This window comes from Mytilus edulis, chromosome 2 (genome assembly GCF_963676685.1).
Source record: "Mytilus edulis chromosome 2, xbMytEdul2.2, whole genome shotgun sequence".
In the NCBI taxonomy this organism is placed as follows: domain Eukaryota; kingdom Metazoa; phylum Mollusca; class Bivalvia; order Mytilida; family Mytilidae; genus Mytilus; species Mytilus edulis.
Window position 1 is genome coordinate 76,428,967 of NC_092345.1, and position 21,016 is coordinate 76,449,982.

At 32.0% G+C, this 21,016-nt stretch overlaps 1 protein-coding gene across 1 annotated transcript; it reads left to right on the forward strand.

The window, feature by feature from the left end:
- The first annotated feature begins 11,363 nt into the window (after positions 1-11,363).
- On the forward strand, positions 11,364-13,829 carry LOC139512992 (temptin-like). The gene is made up of 4 exons (XM_071301028.1): positions 11,364-11,479; positions 12,055-12,246; positions 13,085-13,232; positions 13,654-13,829. Exons 2-4 carry the CDS (start codon positions 12,061-12,063, stop codon positions 13,746-13,748), a joined length of 429 nt encoding a protein of 142 aa, XP_071157129.1. The 5' UTR covers positions 11,364-11,479; positions 12,055-12,060; the 3' UTR covers positions 13,749-13,829.
- Positions 13,830-21,016: the final 7,187 nt, after the last annotated feature.

The following is a 21,016-nucleotide window of genomic DNA, read 5'->3' on the forward strand; positions in this document are numbered from 1 at the left end:
ATTACAATTTGATTAGTTCTTGCTCTGGTAACATATCAAATGTAGTGTTATTTTTAGATGCATAACAGTAAACGAATACGCCCACAAGACACAGTTTTTTCTGACATAATATTCTTTTGGTAGTATACTTGCTCTCCAAAACAAACAAATATCACAAGGAAAATATCCTCATTTACAGCATAAATATATATATATTAATTTTACAGGCATTTTCTAAATTTATGCATTTTCTAAAATGCCTGCATGATTTAGGCATTTTACAAATTGACTATTTTTTTCTGGCATTTTAAAAAATGCCTGAAAAAATTGTGAGGCATTTAACAACATGCCTAAAAGACTAAAACTGTATTGAATGTACTCAAAATTTAACGACTGAAAATATCAAATATATAATTTTATTCTATCATTAAATATAGCATGCAATTTAAACAGTTACAGTTTTATAATTGTAATTGAATCATTTACATTAACACTGAAGATGAAAACTATTTGTTGCTACATGTAATGTAATTGATGACAGCGACTGTTACACATTTGTCTCGAATTTTGCAAAGACAACGTTTAGTGTTACATTTAGCCTTACCACTAGCACTACAGCCACATTTTTGTAACCCTGACCATCACACAAAGAAACTTTACTGACAGCTTTTCTAAAAGATATTTCATTGTCATAATTTACATATTGAATACAAAGTTACTGTCAGACAATTCAAACTGATTCCTGGTGTAAAGTCCAAGTAGTCTTCCATCTTTAATTCCCAATTGATAACCATGCTCTTCCTTTCCAGTAACAACAACCATAAGGTTACACGGGTCTCCTTTTCTTCGATCCACATGGGGGAATTGCAACCAATACAATCGCTCCAACATCCACCTCTGTACTTCTTGTTGACCTCTTTTAACATTTTATCTCTTCTACTATGTCCTGTGTTCAAATGTGCTCTCATTACAATGCTGTATGTTTCCTCTGCATATGCATAATATAGGATAGGATCTGTCAATGACTGTCGCTTTTTTATCAATTTTTCTACATCTCCACAGTGTAACACATTAAATCTGCAATTTTAAAGTATATACATTTGTTAATTTGTAATTTTTCAATGGTGGCCTTATACAATTTAATAGCTTAAAATAATCTAGAAGAAGAAAAAGGAAGAAAAACAAAAAGCCGCAATGTTATGTCAATGAATTGGTGCACGCTAAATTTCCACTGGCAAATATTTCATGCATATTCAATAGGCCTATGAGGCAAAAAATGGTAACAGAAGTCGTCAACTCAATCTTCATATATGATTATGTCTTTTTTTTACTTGGCCAATTGTTAAAATATTCCTTGAGTGCATCATATTTTTATTTCTAATATTTTGCAAGATGAGCAATTCAGGCGCCTAGGAGCCTACATATTTTCTTCCTAACGCTTGTTATGAAAACTTTTAAATAAGTTATAACTCAACAGAAGAAATGCACCTACCTTTGCATATGATAATAATCCGAAGAATGTCCTTTTATTCCAATCTTAATTTTTGTTCAAAATAGTTTCATATTTTTCTCTGTTTCATATAACACTTTTCTGATTAGAATCAGCATTTTCAATTATTTGGTTTGTACATCTTTGTTCTGGTGTAATGACAACATGCCCTTCTGCCATAATGAAAAGAAGATCATTAATGGAATACAGAGTTGTCAACGTATATTAGTTCCGCCTAACAGAAGTTCCACTGGAAACTTTGCTATAAACAATGTCATAATATCTGCTCATGTTTGGACAAATATTCTATACCATTTATTCCGTTAGGAACATATACTTTACATGTATATATATTCCAGTGGAAATAATATTCTAGAACTTTTTTGTTGTTGTTGCTCTATGGAGTTTCTAATTATAGACATTAAAACTAGTAAAACATAAAAACTTAACCTGCAGGCTACATTTTTAAAGAATAATCTTAAATCTATTTTACTCAACCCTTTTTTGTAGCTTTACAATATATTTTCATCATCTATTTCATGTATTTAATAATTACACAATTTGCCGGAAACAGACCAGGCAATTTGTGAAATTTTCATTAAAAATTTCAGGCATTTTATAAAATTATTAGTTTTTTTTAGGTATTTTATAAAATGCCTGTCAACTTTATAGGCATTTTAGAAAATGCCTAACAATTCAGTCATTTTACAAAATGCCTAAATTTAGAAAATGCCTGTAACATATATAAATAAACGAGAAGTAAAAGAAATATATCCCATTGTGCACTTTATTTGAAGCATATGGGCCTGACATGGAAAATACATATTACTACAATCGTCAATCGTTTGTTAATCGTCATCTTTGTTCAAATCAAAAATATCTCTGATAAAAAAGGTACATGTCACTGTTAGGGTTGAATAACGTGGAAGTCAATGCATGGAGGTGTATCAGTGAACCAACCTTACAACTCACAAAAACCCAATATCTTAGTCAATACATGCATGAGATGTATCAGTGAACCAACCTTACAACTCACAAAAACCCAATATCTTAGTCAATACATGGAGATGTATCAGTGAACCAACCTTACAACTCAGTGAACCAACCTTACTACTCAGTGAACCAACCTTACAACTCACAAAAAACGAATATCTTCAAATATTGTATCCTATATTATAAACCACGCAAATGAGCGTAATTTTCCATTGCTGAAATAATAAAAAGTAGTACATAAAGAGTAATCAGGATGTCAAACTAATGTTTAAAGTAAAGACGAACTGTGCGCCTCTCCTTGTCGACCTCTTCTAAGTTTCATATGAGTCCGGGTTTCTTCAGACACTTGTCAAAAACAAGAAGATAAAAAAAGCCAGATCATTTCATTTCACACTCAGGTATACTAATGATGTTCTTTCCCTTTAACAATCCAAAATTATCTGATTGGGTTCCATTAACATATCCTCCAGAATAAGAAATTAAAGAAACAACAGACACGTCTTCCTCTGCCTCATCATTAGACTTGAACATCGAATTTGACATAAGCGGTCATCTTGGTACCGAAATCGATGACTAACGAGCCGACTTTAGTTTTGAAATTATCAATTTTCCCCACCTGAGTAGCAATAAACCAACTTCTCCTACGTATTGGGTATACACCTCCTAACTCATTCGATATTCAAGACCTTGCAGTTTGTACTTAGACTTTATAAAACGTCATCAGTGTCTCAGAAAAGAGTTGATGAAGCAGGGTCATGTCAAATAATGTCTCGTCCTTTTTCTTAAAAGTTAATTGAAAGACACCCAGACCTTGATGGTAAATATTCCGTATCAACTCCAAAAAATAATACACGCTGGTCTTAGAGTATAGATTCTAGGTTCTGAAGTTGTTTATCATCTGAATATAGTGTTCTTTTATGTTTTTGTCGCTGTAAATTATTACTTCTACTGCTTATTCTTTTTTTAACAACAACCCACCAACTTTTTATTACATTTTCCTGTAACAAGTCAGAAATATGATAGTTGTTATCAAATATTTCGTATCTATGTATGTTTTTGTTGGGGTTTTTTTGGTTACACTTAAGCTTGTTTGAGCTTTTAATTTTACCATTTGAATAGGGAATTTCCGTTTTGAATTTTCCTCGGAGTTCGGTATTTTTGTGATTTTAGTTTTTGATGCCGATAAAACATATCAGTCTTAAATTTTGTGTATGTGTAAAGGTATTATATAGAATAACGAAAGATGCTCTACAGACTCATAATTTGTGATTACTGTTAGAAAGCTGTCTGTTACAAGTGAAATGTTTAACTAGCTTTCAATCCATGTTTATTTCATTGTATCCGTAACGATTTGTCCTAAAAAATAAACTTGTCCATTAATGACAGCATACATTATGTAACTAAGTAGAACTATATCACTGGATCATTTCAATGCCATATATATATTTATAGGTAGGACAAGTTATCAATGCTTATCTCATAGATTTGACATAATCGAGATCAAACAGGTTTGGCATTTAGAAGGTAAAGGTTATTAAGGTCAAGTTTATTTTTCAGGACAAACCATTACTGAGACAATGATTAAAACATGGTTTCTTCTTAGAAAAAACGATATTTTTATATTTTAGTACATACAAACTGTTTTTGTGGAATTTTCTTAATATTACTTTTCATTTCACTTTCGACAATTTCTGACGCGCATTGTAGTTTGGATATTAATACGACCTACTGCGTGTGATCATGTTATTTTGCTCGGGGGGAAGGGGCTGTATGGCTTTAAAGTGTTATGTTAAAAGATCCATTTGCCTGGCGTTCTTGGTTTTCAATTTTCAATCCAGGCGACTGAACAGGTTCGTTAATGTTATTTCATCAAGTCTCGATCGATCATTATAAAATTCAATTGAGAATTGCAGTATTTATGAGAAGTATTTAGTCAGAACTTTGGACGAAGGAACCATTTTTACTTAATTGATGATGATGGAAGTTATTTAACGATATTGACTGGCTATAACCTTTATCCCTTTTCTGATGAAAGATATAAGAAATTTCTCAAATTATGAACAATTTTTTCACTGTTTTAAACATTTTAAAAAAGGTAGGATGAGAAATGTCATTCTTTACGAGAAAAAAATATTTGCCGGGCAAGATGCTAAAAGAGGGGCGAAAAAGACCAGAACCAGAGGGACATTCAAACTCATATATCGAAAAAAAAACTGACAACGAAATTGCAAAATCAGAAAAAAACAGACAAATAAAAGTACACAAGACACATCATACAAGTCTAAGCCCTAAGCAACACAAACCCCACCAAAAATTGGGGTGATCTCATGTGCTCTGGAAGGATAAGCAGCGGCTGCAGGTCATACTCCACATGAAGCACCCGGTAAACAGTCTGATTCGGTAGGTCACATTCGTGAAAAGGGAACGGGATTGTAGTTTGGCGTAAGGAAAGAGGGACGAAAGATACCAGAGGGACAGTCAAACTCATAAATCGACAATAAACTGACAACCCCATGGCTAAAAATAAAAGGACAAACAGACAAACAATAGTACACATAACACAACATATAAAACTAAAGAATAAACAACAGGAACCCCACCCAAAACTAGGGGTGATCTCAGGTGTTCCGGAAGGGTCAGTAGATCCTGGTCCCCATGTGGCACCCGTCGTGTTGCTTATGAGATAACAAATCCGGTAACTAGTCTTATTCGTAGGTCACATTTATGAAAGGGAAGGGGACTGTAGTTACGACGTAAGGAACATATTCGAAATCATTTGTGAAACGGTTATTCCATAACAGTCAACCAACTCGTGATGGCGTCCGTAAAATTTACGAAGAGATGATTTTAACCTCATCATTTGGAACTCTTGATTTAATAGCTTCCTTGTGAGCAACAACCGTCTATCAAGAAAATCATGATAGGAAATGCAAGCACGGGAATATCGTATCAATTTGGGAGATATATACACCGTATGCAGGTGCTGCTGGAATGTTGCTACTTAGAAATGGAAAGTTTACAATTGGAAAGCTGAAATCATCTCTTTTGTCGTAAAATTTTGTTTTCAATCGACCCTCATTGTCAATTTCTAGATGTAAGTCAAAATATGAAGCCAACTTAACTGTATCTGTTGTATCCTTTATCTCCAGTTCAATGGGATAGATGCATTCGACAAAGTCACCAAATTATGAATTATATAGTGAAAGAACATCATCTATATAGCGGAAAGTAGAGTTAAAGGAGATTGCTAACTTTCTTCCTAAGAAGTTCCTGTATGAAGTCAGCCTCATAATAATAAAGAAACAAGTCGGCAAGAAGAGGGACACAATTCGTTCCCATTGGAATGCCGATAGTCTGTTGAAAAACACGTCAACCGAACGGAACAAATATGTTGTCAATCAAGAAATCAAGCATCTTGATAATGTCAGTTTCAGAGAATTTTTTGTTTGAATCAGAGTGATCCTTTACAAAGTAGAATTTATCCCTTCCTAAGACAAGATACTTGTATCTTCGTTGGCCATTCTTTTTTATGAAAGAAAGCAATACAACTCTTTCAATTTGTCTTTTAGTTTGGAATGTGTGTGGAATACTTGTATAAATTGTAGAAAAGTCAAATGTTTTAATACTATTACAAGATAAAAGAGAGTTAGATTGTATGTACTCTAAAAGATCTTTGGAATTTTTAAGTATCCACATCTGATTCACGCCACCTCTAGAATAGGCAGTTTCACAATAACTTGGAAGCCCGTCTTTGATTGATGATAAAATAGATGTTAATAGTTTAGAAAGAGGTTTTGTGGAGCACTTGGAAGATACACATATCCTCAGTGATTGATATAATCTTGCATCCAGTTCATGTTAAGTAATGGGCATAGAAAACTGTAGAGGAAAGAACCGAATACAAGAAAATATCTATACGTTTCAGAAAACAAAATGTGGACTTCTATGCATAATGGTATGCATAAGAGCTCATTGGATATAGTGTGCATTTTTTTATATAACTAGTCTGGAGCTCAGAAAATGAAGCATTATAATGAACATTATTGTCATCTGAGATATATAATCTTATTTTTACAATTGTAATGAAATAACAAGCACAAAAATACGAATCCACTTGCCCTTATTGACCTTTCCCTTGAAAATCGATAACGCAAAGGTTTGTTTTGACAACATAATCCCATGGTAATTCTTATGTTTTTCTAATGTTGTCTCGTGCTCATCAACCCAAAATGCATATATGTAATACCAATATTAAAATATAGATATAAAAACATTTCCACATTTTGGTACTTGTGGGTGGGAGAGGAGGGAACTTATCAAGAACCTCATCAACCCAAACAGTAAATATGTATTGACTACCAAACATAGCCCTTAAACCAACCACCACTTGGATATTGAAAGAATGAGGATGTATCACATATACTTCCGCAAAAGATATCAACCAATGAGGTTGTACACATATCCTCAGTGATTAATATAATCTTGCATCCAGTTCATGATAAGTTATGGGCATAGAAAACTCTATAGTCCATACAGCATATTTGCAGGCCAATCTCAAATGACACCACTAGCAAGGCTTTCCCTTAAGGAAAAGTATTCCCAATACTCAAAACAAAAATATCTTCAACACTTTTATTAAATATTATTCCTTAATTACTTCACAACGATACTAAACATTTCAAGATACATGTACACAGTTCTTTATAAATAGTTCCATTTTCAATAAATTCTCATGAATTTGACCACATACACACTTTTTAAAGTTAAAAGTAGCGTTAAGGCAATGAACTCATATCAAAATAAACATTGTCATTATTTGAATAACATCTTCAGCATGCGGAAAGCTTGTTGTAAGCAAAGGGACTTCACCTCCAAGTGTAAACTATGTTGGCTTGTCTCTTTCTTTACTGTTGTTGAATCAAACACACTCTTTACTTTCTAATCAGGAACATTGACAACTGTATTTCCAATTGATTCTTCACAACTTTGCTGAAAATATATTAACCAATAACAACTTGTTTATTTGTACTTATGACAGCATTAGTCACACTTTGAAAAGGAAAAATCCCTTTGCCTACAATCCACGTGGAAAACCACAAGGGAATCAGTGTCCCTCGAACTGCAGACAAAGACATTTAAATTAAAAATTTAACCATACATAAAATGTAAGTATACGATTGTACTAAGTATACAAAATCATTCAATAAATAAAACAAAACAAAAATATTGCAACCAATATTTAATCTCCCAAGACAAACAGATTTTTTTGACATATTTCAACACATCAATGAAATTATATACACATCCAATAGTAAACATCATAAAATTACGGACACATTATTAGAATTACTTTTAAATAGGTTCATTTGAACATAAAGCTGCTTCCATCACAGATTTATCTTTAGTACCGTGCCGTATTGGCATCTTCTGTCTTTCTCAATACAGACAAACAGAATTAAGTGTTATATCCATATTTTACCATTCATTTGTTTTTTATAAAATTATTTTCCTATTTTCTGAAATCAAAACATTACTTAAATTGCAATTTGTTCTCACCAGATTCTGATCAGAAAAAATCCTTTCCTTTTAGGTTGTTCGAACTCATTGACATGAATCATCATGCGATGTCATATTGCTTCTCCTTCGTTCATCAGCCTGTCAAAGTTGTAGGTAACACCATCTGAAAACAAAAACATTCTATTCAGTTATATGTACAAATCAAACAGACCGCTGAACGCGGACCTTGATGAAGACACCTTATAATTCAATACACATCACTCCGGTAAACAACATTAATATCAAGTGACATGTCACACTAAATTATTCCACTTTCTCAATATTTCTATTCTTTTCTAACAAAGTCTTTAAAGAGCATTTTCTATCAGTATGTACGATGTAATAATCAATGAAAAGTCCGCAACACTCAAATGTAACAATAGAAACTATTTACCCTATAAACAATTTATTATTCTCCTTTCAAATACAGGTCTCCAAAATGGCCAGAGCCCCCACTTCCACATAAAATATTATATAGCGATAGCACTTTGACCTGCGTTTAACCGGCGCACGTCATAACAAATATCTGACCACCTGGGTTGATAATAACTACCCCAAGTCTAAATCCCAAAACATTTTGCCACCAAGGTCAAACATTACCATAGTTCTATCAAGAAGCCACCAAGGCGAATATAAATGACCACCAAGGTCTTAAAGCCTCCAAGCCTAGTTTTTTTTTAATTTAATGTTGCCACCAAGGCAAATGTAAAGAATTATAAAAATGACCACCTAGGTCTATTGCCACCAAGGCATATATAAATGACCACCTAGGTCTATTGCCACCAAGGCATATATAAATGACCACCAAGGTTTTAAAGCAACCAAGGCTATATATTGCCACCAAGGCAAATGTAAGTAAAAGTTAAAGAATATAGTTACTTTGCCGACAACACGGGAGCACGACCTTCCCACAGCTTTGATATTGAAAGAATGAGGATGTATCACATATACTTTCGCCAACGATATCAACCAATGAGGTTGCCCAGCAATATACCGTTGTTTGTAAGGTCACTTATGCAGTTTAGGTATCCAATACAGTGATGGAAGATCCAGTTCATCATCTTTAGTTAAAATTCCAAAGGAACATAGAACAGACCTATGATTATCCAGGATTTCCTCTTTCGTAAGTGTCGTGAGGGTATATGTTGGGTTTCCAAGTGAATTGTCAATACCTAATTCGTTTATCAAGCAGTTAATATAATGAGTTTTACACACAAAAACGATGTTGTTTTGGGGACAACAACATATTTGTCATGAAGGTAGGATAGGTGTTTTCCAACATTAGGGTCTTTAAAGATTGACGTAGTATGGGCATTGATAGACCCATTCAGTTTCTTAATTCTGACCGTCGAACATATCCGATATTATCTGTGAAACAGACATTTCATAACAGTCAACCAACTCGTGATGGCGTTTGTAAAATTTCAACTTCACCATCTGAAATTCTTGGTTTAATAGCGTCCTTGTGAGCAGCAATCCTCTATCAAGGAAAGCATGATCGGAAATACAAGCCCTAGAGTATCGTATCAATTGTGAGACATATACTCTGTATGCCGGCGATGCTGAAATGTTGCTTCATAGAAATAAAAAGTTCACAATTTGGAAACTGAAATCATCTCTTTTGTGGTAAAGTTTTGTTTTCAAACGACCCTCATCGTAAATTATTAGATATAAGTCTAGATATGAAGTAGACTTAACTGTATCTGTTGTATCCTTAGTCTCTCATTCGATGGGATAGATGCGTTCAGCATAGTAATCAAATTTTGAATTAATTAGTAAGAGAAAATCATCTATATAGCGGAAAGTAAAGTTAAAAGTAGTGTTGTCAAACGACCGAATACCGAATACCGAATACCAAAAACGCTAACCGGTTAACCGGACTTTTTTTCAATTTTAATAGATTTGATATAAATTTGTATTGAAATCATTAAATAGTTGTGTTTTCTTTAAAAATTGTCGTCGTGGTAATTAATTTAACGGATCAATTGTCCAGTTTATTGATTTGTATTGTTAATCCAAAAATATAAAATTAATTAGAACTTGTCTCTCAGCTCGGGGCAAGATCTTAAGGAAACATAATTAGTTACATGTTTTTTAACAGTAATTTTTAATCAGTAATACGATTAAATTTAACGATTTACTTCATTATTTCATTTTTGATCTTATATTGTGTAGACCTACATCTGAATGTGCAGTCTCCGTCGTGCAAGTCTTTCTCATACTTTAAACTAAATGCTAACTCAAAAACTGTAAAAAGCAAACCAACGTGAATGTAATCAATGTATACTTGATGGTAAGGATATCAGGCTTAATCAATTTTAATTGAAACACCTCACATTATTTTCGGAGACAACAAAACAAAATGGAAGAATCATCGTTTTCAGACATATTCAATTCTACGAGATCAAGACGTTTTTTATTTATCAACTTGAAGTTAGTACAAACGCCATACATTGTAGTTGATATCGTGTTTTTGATTATTAAAAGTCAAACTTCGACAGGAATCTTCACAGACAAGCCTTATGAAACCAAAGGCCAAACTTCAATTCATCGTATTATGAAAACGTAAATGTATGACTTGGATGGAATGTAGCCACATTGACACTCATACCACATCTTCTTATATCGATGTGAAGGGTACTATTGATAAGGCCTTCAAACATTAACTTAAACTACCGGTTAACCGGTTAATCGGTCAAACGATTATACGAGTAACCGGTTAGGAAAAAGTGTACGGTTTGACAACACTAGTTAAAAAATATTGCTTACTTCTGTTCTTTTTTCCTAAGAAGTTCCTGCACGAAATCAGTCTCATAAGAATAAAGGAACAAGTTGGACAGAAGAGGGGCACAATTCATTCCCATTGAAATGCCAATAGTTTTTTTAATCGCAGTTATTTTTTACAAAGTTGGATTTATCCTTCCCTGAGACATGATACTTCCATCTACGTTGGCCATTAATTTTTATGAAACAAAGCAACTCTTTCAATTTGTCTTTAAGTTTGGAATGGGGAATACTTGTGTAAAGTGTAGAAAATTTGAAAAAAAACACTTGCAAGATGAAATAACGACTGTCAAACATCTTGTCCGTTATTCTGTAACCCCATGTTAGAGTTAACAGAATTCAAAAAATAAAATGCAGAAAAAATAATAATGAATAGCTGTAAAAAAAATTTAAAAGGTATAAATAAAACACTGATGACAGAAATATGTACAGAATAAAGACATCAACTAATTACAGAAAAGTTATAGTCTGTTTTCGTTTATTATAGTTTATTTCCCCCATTCTGTACTAATACAGTAGGTTAACTTTTGTAACATGTAAATTGAGGTCTTATCTCTTAAATCAATAGTGGCACGATTAGTCACCCTAGAATTACGTCAATGATCCAATCATATAATTATAAGGTACTACAATAGTAGAAATCTGATCATATTTGAACCGAAAAGTTAACAGAACAAGGTAAGCAGAATTATTTGTTAAAAACACTTCGTATATGCATACTTTTAACAATCTCAACAATCTATGAACATGTTTAACAATTCTAAATCATTTAAAAATTTAGTTTTTAAAAATGTGTAGTCTCAAGGAGCCTGATTTGCTCATTGGATAAACATATACCAGTATCATTTTGATAGATTAATCGACTTAACGAGGATTTTACTCCTGTTGTATTTTCGCCATCTTAGATGCATCATGTTTTTCATGATTACTTTCGGGAGAAAAGAAAAGAAAATAATTGGCATCCCTTAATTCCCATCAATTCAAATAATTATTCTAATATATTATAGAGCAAATGATATCCTACATGTGTTCATCAAACATACGCATATAAGACATTTCTTATTTGTTTGCACCATAAGTACAATTTGTACACCGAAAAGATCCTATTCAGTTACTTAAATTTTGAGAGGCTTGATGAATAGAAATCTGACCGTCCAGTCAGATGATGGCTTATATCATAAATCATTTTTTGAAAATCAATGACAATATATTGTCATTAGCGTTATACAAACATTTGTTATTTGTTATTTTAGATTTTGATGATGATTAAATTTGTCACTCTGCTATTAGTTATCTCACCAATGGTACTTAGTAGGCCAAATTTTCGGGATTTAATACCAAATGGTTATCACGTACCTAATCCATGTAGGATTCCTTCAACCTGGAACCCAGTTGGGCACTATAATCCAGAACATTATACAAACCTGAAAAATCCATTTGGTGTTGTAAGTATTTTTTAAATTGAAGTCTGATCATTTAGTCGGTTATCTTTGTGTGTGCGTTTCCCTGTGATGAGTTTTGTTGCGTGTCTTTGTGCTGTTTTTCAATAGAATTCTCATTTTAGCTATATTTTTTAACATTGTCATATAAGCGGTAGGTTCATCTAGCAATACAATCAGGTTTAACCCGCCATTTTAATTTTTAAATGTCCTGTTCCAAGTCAGTAATATGGCAGTTGTTATCGAATAGTTCGTTTCGATGTATGTTAGCATCTTGAAGTTGATGTGTTTTCCTCGGATTTGTTTTCTCTCAATCTATTTGTGACTTTTGACCACCGGTATACTACTGTTTACCTTAATCTATTTACCACTTAAACATCGGGGTCGAGTTTTGTTATTTTCTGTTAAAGCTAAGTGATTTATGTCATTTTGCCCTTGCGGTGTTTTTAATTTCTAAGTCGAATAAATTTCTTTAAAATGTATAAAAATATAATAGAACTGTCGAATAAAAATGCAGTTTATCGACCGCAAACGAGAATTATACTTTATTTTCATTCTAATAGTATTAATTTAATTATCAATTTATTTGTTCAAATAGTTGATATATAACAACTATTTCACTGTAAGCATTGTTAAGAAATTCATAGTCCATATTAATTGTATCATCACAAATGAAACTGTTTCGGCAGTTGGTCTTTTTGTTGTTACTAGACACACACATTGAATACAAAAACCTAGCTTGGTTAAAAGATTTAAAATTTTTAGGTACTGAAAATTCGGCAATCAATTTATAAATAATATTATTCATACTAATTGTAAATGTATTCCAATAACTAATTTATAGGATTTCAGAGCAAATGGTTTTAAATGGAATGCTACAATATGCAGAAAAGATTCTGATGGAGATGGAATGACGAATGGAGAGGAACTTGGAGATTCAAACTGTTCATGGCATTCAGGACAAAAATCATCTAATCCAATTGGACATCCAGGTAACATATAATATATGTACCGAACGATATGACAAAAAAAGTAACAAATTATTTCAGTACACGGTTATTAGTGGTGTTACGTTCCTAAATAACAACAACACGGTATTGAAGGAACATCTTAAAGGTTTCAACAGATGGAGAAATTTTGACATTGATGATGAACATGATAAAAGAAATTGAGGATAATCTCCAAATAGACAAATCTGTCGTCGTCTTTCCAAACTGCATGACAAGAATAAAATATCTGACGCTTGCTAGGGGTGTAAACGTGTTTTTATTAAATCTAATGCTTCTACCATTTTAAGGTTACATTTTGTATAGACTGATAATTATATAGGACATAAGAATTGCATTTTTTAAAGTAATGTATTTGTTAGAAAAAGTATTTTTCAACATTTATATAAACATTGATTTATTGTAGGAATATGTGAACCGGTTGGAAGTTCAGTTTGTCATAATCAACATTTCCGGTGTGACCTTTTAGAAAATTCCCCCGGTTTACAAGGACATCAATAGAGTTGTGCACGTGTATTAGTGACCTTGATATATAATATGACGACTGATCAACATCAAACATATTAAAAACTTTTCACTTAAGCATTGCTTCATATAAATGCCTAGTTGTTATAAGTATGTACAGACAAAATGTAAGAATATAATCTTTTGAATATAACACCTCGAAATTTTCAGCGTCCATGTAAACAATGTGTTATTGCTGAACTAATTTGATGAGTGTCCTTCACCCGTGTCTGGTGCAAATACAAAATTGTAGTCCTGGTATCTATGGTCTACTCAGAACCTCTTTTTTAAATTACTAACTTTTATGTTTACGCTAATGGTTTTCAAATCAAAATTGATACAATTCTTTCGGTTGACTTTTTAATCACCTACTCTCAAACATTTTCCATATTTTATAGTAAGAGAAAATGTATGAGTTCAAGTGTGTTCATTAAAAAGACTGCAGCTACAAGTAAAGGACGAATGATATTTAGTCCAAAAAAAGAACTTAATTTGATTACCTAAAATGACATCAAAGATGTGCATGATTTTGTTTCTTACAACTTTTTTTTATATGTTCGTTCTAGTTTTTACTAGTCGAACTTCAAATGGGACCCAACATTGCTTGTCTGTTTACTTCTTCTACGAGAGACGTGGCAACTAATCAAAATATATGAACAGACATAATAAATTAGGATAATCAGTCGATAACCTTGCAATTGAAAGTTAAAATGCTAATGTTGAGCCATTCGAATGTATTTATCACTCATTTGTCGTATTTACAATAATGCCCCCTTTCTATCTAAGCGGTTGGTTGATATGTCATCACATTTCACTTGTAATATTTGTTAGCAGCATAACTTTATCGATGTTCAAATCCTAAAAAAAAAAGATAAAGAAGACATGTTAGGGTACCAAACGGTAAAATAACAAAACTACCGAACTCACAGGAAAATTAAAAACTGAAAGTCCGTAATCTAATGGAAAAATCAAAAGCTCAAACACATCAAACGAATGGATAATAACTTTCATATTCCTGACTTTCCTCAGATATTTTTTATGTAGAAAATAGTGAATTAAACCTGCTTTTATAGCTAGCTAAAGCTCTCACTTGTAATTCCATTATATTGACAATGATATGTGAGCAAAACAAACAAACATAATAAGTAAATATGTCCATAATAGGGGTACATAAAGGCAACAGTAGTATACCGCTGTTCAAAACTCATAAATCCATGGACAAAAAACAAAATCGTGATAACAAACTAAAACCGAGGGAAACGCATTATATATAAGAGGAGAACAACGACATAACACTAAAATGTAACACATATAGACAAAATCCCACGAGAATAACAAATATAACATATATATATAACATCAAAACCAAATACATGAATTTGGGATAGACAAGTACCGTGACACGTCTTATCGCAATGTGAATTTACACTCAAAAATAAGAGAAAACAAACGACACAACGTTATTAATGTAATACACACAGAAACGAACTATTATTACAGCAGTCAACACTGTGTTATAATCTTAATCACTATAATATAGTGTTGTCAAATCTAACCGGTTACTCGGACAATCTTTCGACCGATTAACCGGTTAACCGGTGCGTAGTAAAAGTTGATGTTTGAAGGCCTTATCTATAGTACCCTACATAAAGATACAAGAAGATGTGGTATAAGTGACAATATGACAACCTTCCATCCAAGTCATAAAGTTACGTTTTTTTTTAAATTGAAATAAATAAATTTGGTGTATATACTGTCTTCTGATTGGTTATAAGTATTCATTTTTATTTTCAATATTGCCATGTTTTATGGCGACACGCCCACTCTGACGTTGTGTATTCATTCACCAACATGTGTGTACGTTGTGACAGATTGTTAATATAAATAATATAAACAGTTCTTTGAGTCTTATTTTGATATAAATTTATTTATAATGAATGGCAATAATTTATTTTGAATTTATTGAACCATAAAATTAATTTTACTAGTTGCCTTTTTTTGGCTGTTGTTCGTGTGTTTCTTTGCCAATTGTCTTCTCCAATTTATTAATATTGTAGTCCTGTGGTGTTGAGTTGTCATTTTAATGTTATATTTCACATGGCTATAAAAGAGGGAGGTTCGGCATGTCACAAAACCAGGTTCAACCAACCATTTTTTCTTTAAAAATGTCCTTTACCAAGTCAGGAATATGGCCATTGTTATATTATAGTTCGTTTCTGTGTGTGTTACATTTTAACGTTGCGTCGTTTGTTTTCTCTTATTTTTGAGTGTAAATTCACATTGCGATAAGACGTGTCATGGTACTTGTCTATCCCTAATTCATGTATTTGGTTTTGATGATATATTTGTTATTCTCGTGGGATTTTTTCTGATGCTTGGTCCGTTTCTGTGTGTGTTACATAGTAGTGTTGTGTCGTTGTTCTCCTCTTATATTTAATGCGTTTCCCTCAGTTTTAGTTTGTTACCCCGATTTTGTTTTTTGTCCATGGATTTATGATTTTAACAGCGGTGTACTACTGTTGCCTTTATTTGACTCTTCACATTTTCCATAATCCGCATCGCGGATTATTCAATGTGAAGAGTCAAATTAATTTTATGGTTCAATAAATTCAAAATAAATACTAGCCATTCATAAATTGAAGTTTGTCCTTTGACATTATATGGGACTCATAATAGGATTCATGGCAAAGTTTGACTTTTAATAATCAAATATACACCGTATCAACTATGGCGTTTGTACTAACTTAGATTGAAAAAAAAACCCCGTCTTGATCTCGTAGAATTGAATATGTCAGAAACCGACGATTCTTTTATTTTCTCATGTGGGCTCCGAAAATAATGTGGAGTGTATCAATTTGAAATAATTAAGCATGTTACGCGTACTTTCATGTATACGTTAATTACCCTCAAATTGGATTTCGCAATTTTTTAGTTGGCATTTCGTTTAAAGCATCATAATGACAAAGCATTGCACGACGGAGGTTTTACATTAAGATGTAGGTCCACGAAATATTAAATCAAAAATAAAATAATGAAGTAAATCGTAAAATGTAATTGTATTACTGATTTAAAGTTACTGTTAAAAAACATATATACTAATTATGTTTCCTTAAGATCTTGCCCAAAGCTGAAAGACAAGTTCTACTTAATTTTATGCTTTTTGGATTAAAAAAGTATAAAAACAATGAAATATGTAACAAAGAAACACAAAAATGCATATAGACAAAGGGCAATTTAGCAAAAATGAAAGACAAAAATATAAAAATTACCATATCTCAATAACGGAATGTATAAGTATAGATCCACTTCATATGTATATCTAAAAAATAGAATAAATGTCATGCTACGTGGATATAGCAAGACAATAACAATCAAAACCAAGGAGTAAACAAGATTCACAAAACCAAAGGAAATTGACATTAACATTTATAAATAATAAATAAGAAACAACATGAACTCAACTAAAAACCGGGAGTAAAATCCGGTGCTCCGGAAGGGTAAGTATTTCCTGTACCGTATACGGCACCCGTCGTGTTATTTCTTTTTTCAGTTCGGCAAATTGAATATATTCCTTAGAAGTTCAAATGTATAAGATGCAGGTAAAGATTTTAATAAGTTTGCGTTTTCTCAAAAATGTGTCCTACGCATTTTCTTTCATATTGACATATGTCAGTATTGCCATTAACATTTCCATTTTATTGATATCAAAGATATAAAGATTAATCGAGTTAAGTGTTGATGTATAAATCATTTCAGTGTCTCGAGATCTTTTTGAAATATGTAAAATAAAAGTCGACAAAATAGATTTCTTGTCACGTCACGATTACGATTAAAGTTGAGCCGGTGTCTTTTTTCTGATTCTCATTTAGGCATGCTGCAAAAGTATTCTTTTTGTTTAAAAATAGTTTGCCATATGACATTCAATATACAAAGGGAAAATCTTAAATTTGAAGCGTAAAACAAACAAATTTTAAAAGTTTTGGTCAATTTTCTGATAAAAAATATTTTACAATCAAGGACAGAATTAAAATGACTGAATAAGACAATTTGTGTGATTTGGATTTTTTCAAGAAAATAAAACCCATGACTTTTGATACTTCGGAAGTGTATATGAAAAGCAATTCTTTCATTGATTACTCTTTACTTTATAAACAATTCTATCGTTTAATGTTTCCTAAATAAGCACAAATCAAGTATCATTTAAAGCAAACATAATATTGTTAAGAGCTTTTAGAGTATTAAAGCTGATTGTGATAGCTTGAATTAATAATATTGTATGAATAACACCTCCACGCAATGTAAATATAAAATATATATCTCTTATCATTGAGAAAATATGTTTGGGTTTGTTTTTGCTTTTTTGTTTTGTTTGCATGTTTATTTTTGTATTTGTATTTTGTAAATGTCAGCTGGTATCATTTCTGTATAGAAATTTACACCAATAAAATTATTTGATTTGATTAGTATACCCTATACACCCCATATGAAATAACTGCGATTTAGTTAAGTTAATCAGTTCAGTGCATTTTAACGGGGGGAAAACAATGTCCGTGATCTTCATTTCTTAAATAAAATTTTGAAAGAACATTGACTAGAAGTATTCTACAGAGTTAAAGAAAAATATGTCATCGGATATTTAGACATCCCTGCTACCTATAGGCGGTTTTGTAATGCTTAACATAAGAATCAGTTATTTTTTTGCTCTTTAACAAATTCAGTAACAGATCAATTTCATAGCAATACAACAGAAAATTCTGATTTGGATACTGATGTTTGATCTTTGGTCGTTTTTTTTCTTTGAAAAATGCTTGTATCAAGTCAGGACTATGTCAGCTGTTTTTCATTTTTTAACGTTGATTGATTTGTAGCCTTTGCTTTTGTCAGTTTTCAATTGATTTGGAATTTGGTTTTGTTATACTTTTTATTGCAGCTGTGTTAATGGTGCATATAGCATATTAATCTCCAATTGGATACATTTTTCCAATGCCTGTGTTTCTGGGTCATGATAATTTTCGATAAGTTATTTTATCTTACTCAGAAATTACTGAATAATTCATACTGTTTAAATTGAGGTTCGACGCTTTGAATGACGCTATTGTGACGATGTTGAAAGTCGCACATTTGAACATAGATCACAGATACGATGCTTATAATTTAGTTCGAGCACGACCGTTTTGTATAATAGAAGTCAATAGGGGTGCTAGAATTTGAGAGAAAATGAGAGGTCATAATGTGTTCATTTCAAATATCAGATTCCTCTCCTCCAAAAATGAGTTGGATGGGTATCCAGATTCCAGAATCTTTCACAAACGAGACGGTTTTAATTTTAAAATTATCAATTTCCCCCATCTTAGAAGCAATATACCAATTTTACCTGCATATGGCCTATATATAATCCAACTTATTCGGTATGCAAGAGCTTGCTGCTGATTTTTTATACTTTATAAAACGTCACATGTGTGATAGCATAGATTGTTCTAAATAATAAGGATTTTCTTATCCCAAGCATAAAAACGTCACATGTGTGATAGCATAGATTGTTCTAAATAATAAGGATGTTCTTATCCCAAGCATAAAAACGTCACATGTGTGATAGCATAGATTGTTCTAAATAAGGATGTTCTTATCCCAAGCATAAAAACGTCACATGTGTGATAGCATAGATTGTTCTATATAATAAGGATGTTCTTATCCCAAGCATAAAAACATAGCCGTATTTGACACAACCTTTTTCAACTTCTGTACAACTTCGTACTTTTTTTCACTTTCGATCTTTTATATCTGGGCGTCACTGGTGAGTCTTGTGTGGACGAGGCGCGTTTTTGGCCTATTGAATTTTAAACTTGATGCCTTTTGTTATCTTTTAATCATGTGTTTCTTTGTCTAATACGTTCTCCTATTTATTTGTATTGTAGTCCTGTAATATTATGTTGTCATTTCAATTTTATATTTAATATTGCCATTAAAGTGCGAGGTTTGGCATGCCACAAAACCAGGTTCAACCCACCATTTTTATCTTTAAAAATGTCCTGTACAAAGTCAGGAAAATGGCCATTGTTATATTATAGTTCGTTTCTGTGTGTGTAACATTTTAACGTTGTGTTTCCGTTTTGTCGTTTGTTTTCTCTTATATTTGAGTGTGAATTCACATTACTATAAGACGTTTCACGGTACTTTTCAATCTGAAATTCATGTATTTGGTTTTGATGTTATATTTGTTATTCTCATCGGATTTTGTCTAATGCTTAGTCCGTTTCTGTGTAGGTTACATTTTAATGTTGTGTCGTTGTTCTCTTATATTTAATGCGTTTCCCTCAGTTTTAGTTTGTTACCCAAATTTTGTTTTTTGTCCATAGATTTACAAGTTTTGAACAGCGGTAGACTACTGTTGCCTTTATTTATAAGTAGAAAGTTGATAAAACTGGGATATGTCACTGTGTCTTGTCACAGTGTCTCATACTTTTTTTTTTAAATTCATCTGAAGGTACAAATGTACCAAGACCTTTTTCGTTAATATTCTGTATCAACTTCACAAATAATACACGATGGTCTTGCAGTATAAATTCTGTACACTGACAATGTTTATCATCTTAATAACGTGTTATAGTCTTCTTTTGTTTGTCTTTATGAATATTACTGTTTAGTCTGTTTTGGTGACATCCCATCATTGTGTTATGGAGAGAAAACATGTGTATTCTTGTCTTTCGTTTTTTGCTAATGTGCTTGCCTATATGCCTTTTAATTTTTCTTTGTTACACATGACATGACTCTGTTCTTATATATCCTGTCATTGTGTTATTGTGCTATGTTAAATTCTTGTATTCTTGTCTTTCATTTTTGCTAATGTGCTTTGTCTGTATGCCTTTCATGTTTTTATAGTGATTAAGACTTTAACACAATGTTGACTGCTGTACTCCTATTTTTGACATTTTTAACTACAATGTCTTTTTTTCAATATAATTGAATTTTATGCCACTCTCATACAAGTGATAGGTTTAATCCACCATTTTCTACATAAGAAAATGGCTGTAACTAGTCAGAAAGACAGTTGTTATCCATTTGTTTGATGAGTTTGACCTTTTGATTTTGGCATTTGTTTACATACTTTCCATTTTGAATTTTTCTCAAATTTCAGTATTTCTGTTATTTTACTTTTTATTAAGTGCAAAAATCAAACTTTCTAAATAATGGTGTTGTCGCATAGCAAATGAAAGGTCGTCAAGTCTTCATTACAAATATCATACTTACAATCTTGTAAATTACGG

What these genes read in the sequence shown, in the direction of transcription:
- LOC139512992 (XM_071301028.1), top strand. Translation starts at nt 12,061, where the DNA reads ATGATGATTAAATTTGTCACTCTGCTATTAGTTATCTCACCAATGGTA. An exon ending in TGAAAAATCCATTTGGTGTT is followed by an intron (nt 12,247 to 13,084) that starts GTAAGTATTTTT and finishes ACTAATTTATAG; the next exon opens with GATTTCAGAGCAAATGGTTT. An exon ending in TAATCCAATTGGACATCCAG is followed by an intron (nt 13,233 to 13,653) that starts GTAACATATAAT and finishes GATTTATTGTAG; the next exon opens with GAATATGTGAACCGGTTGGA.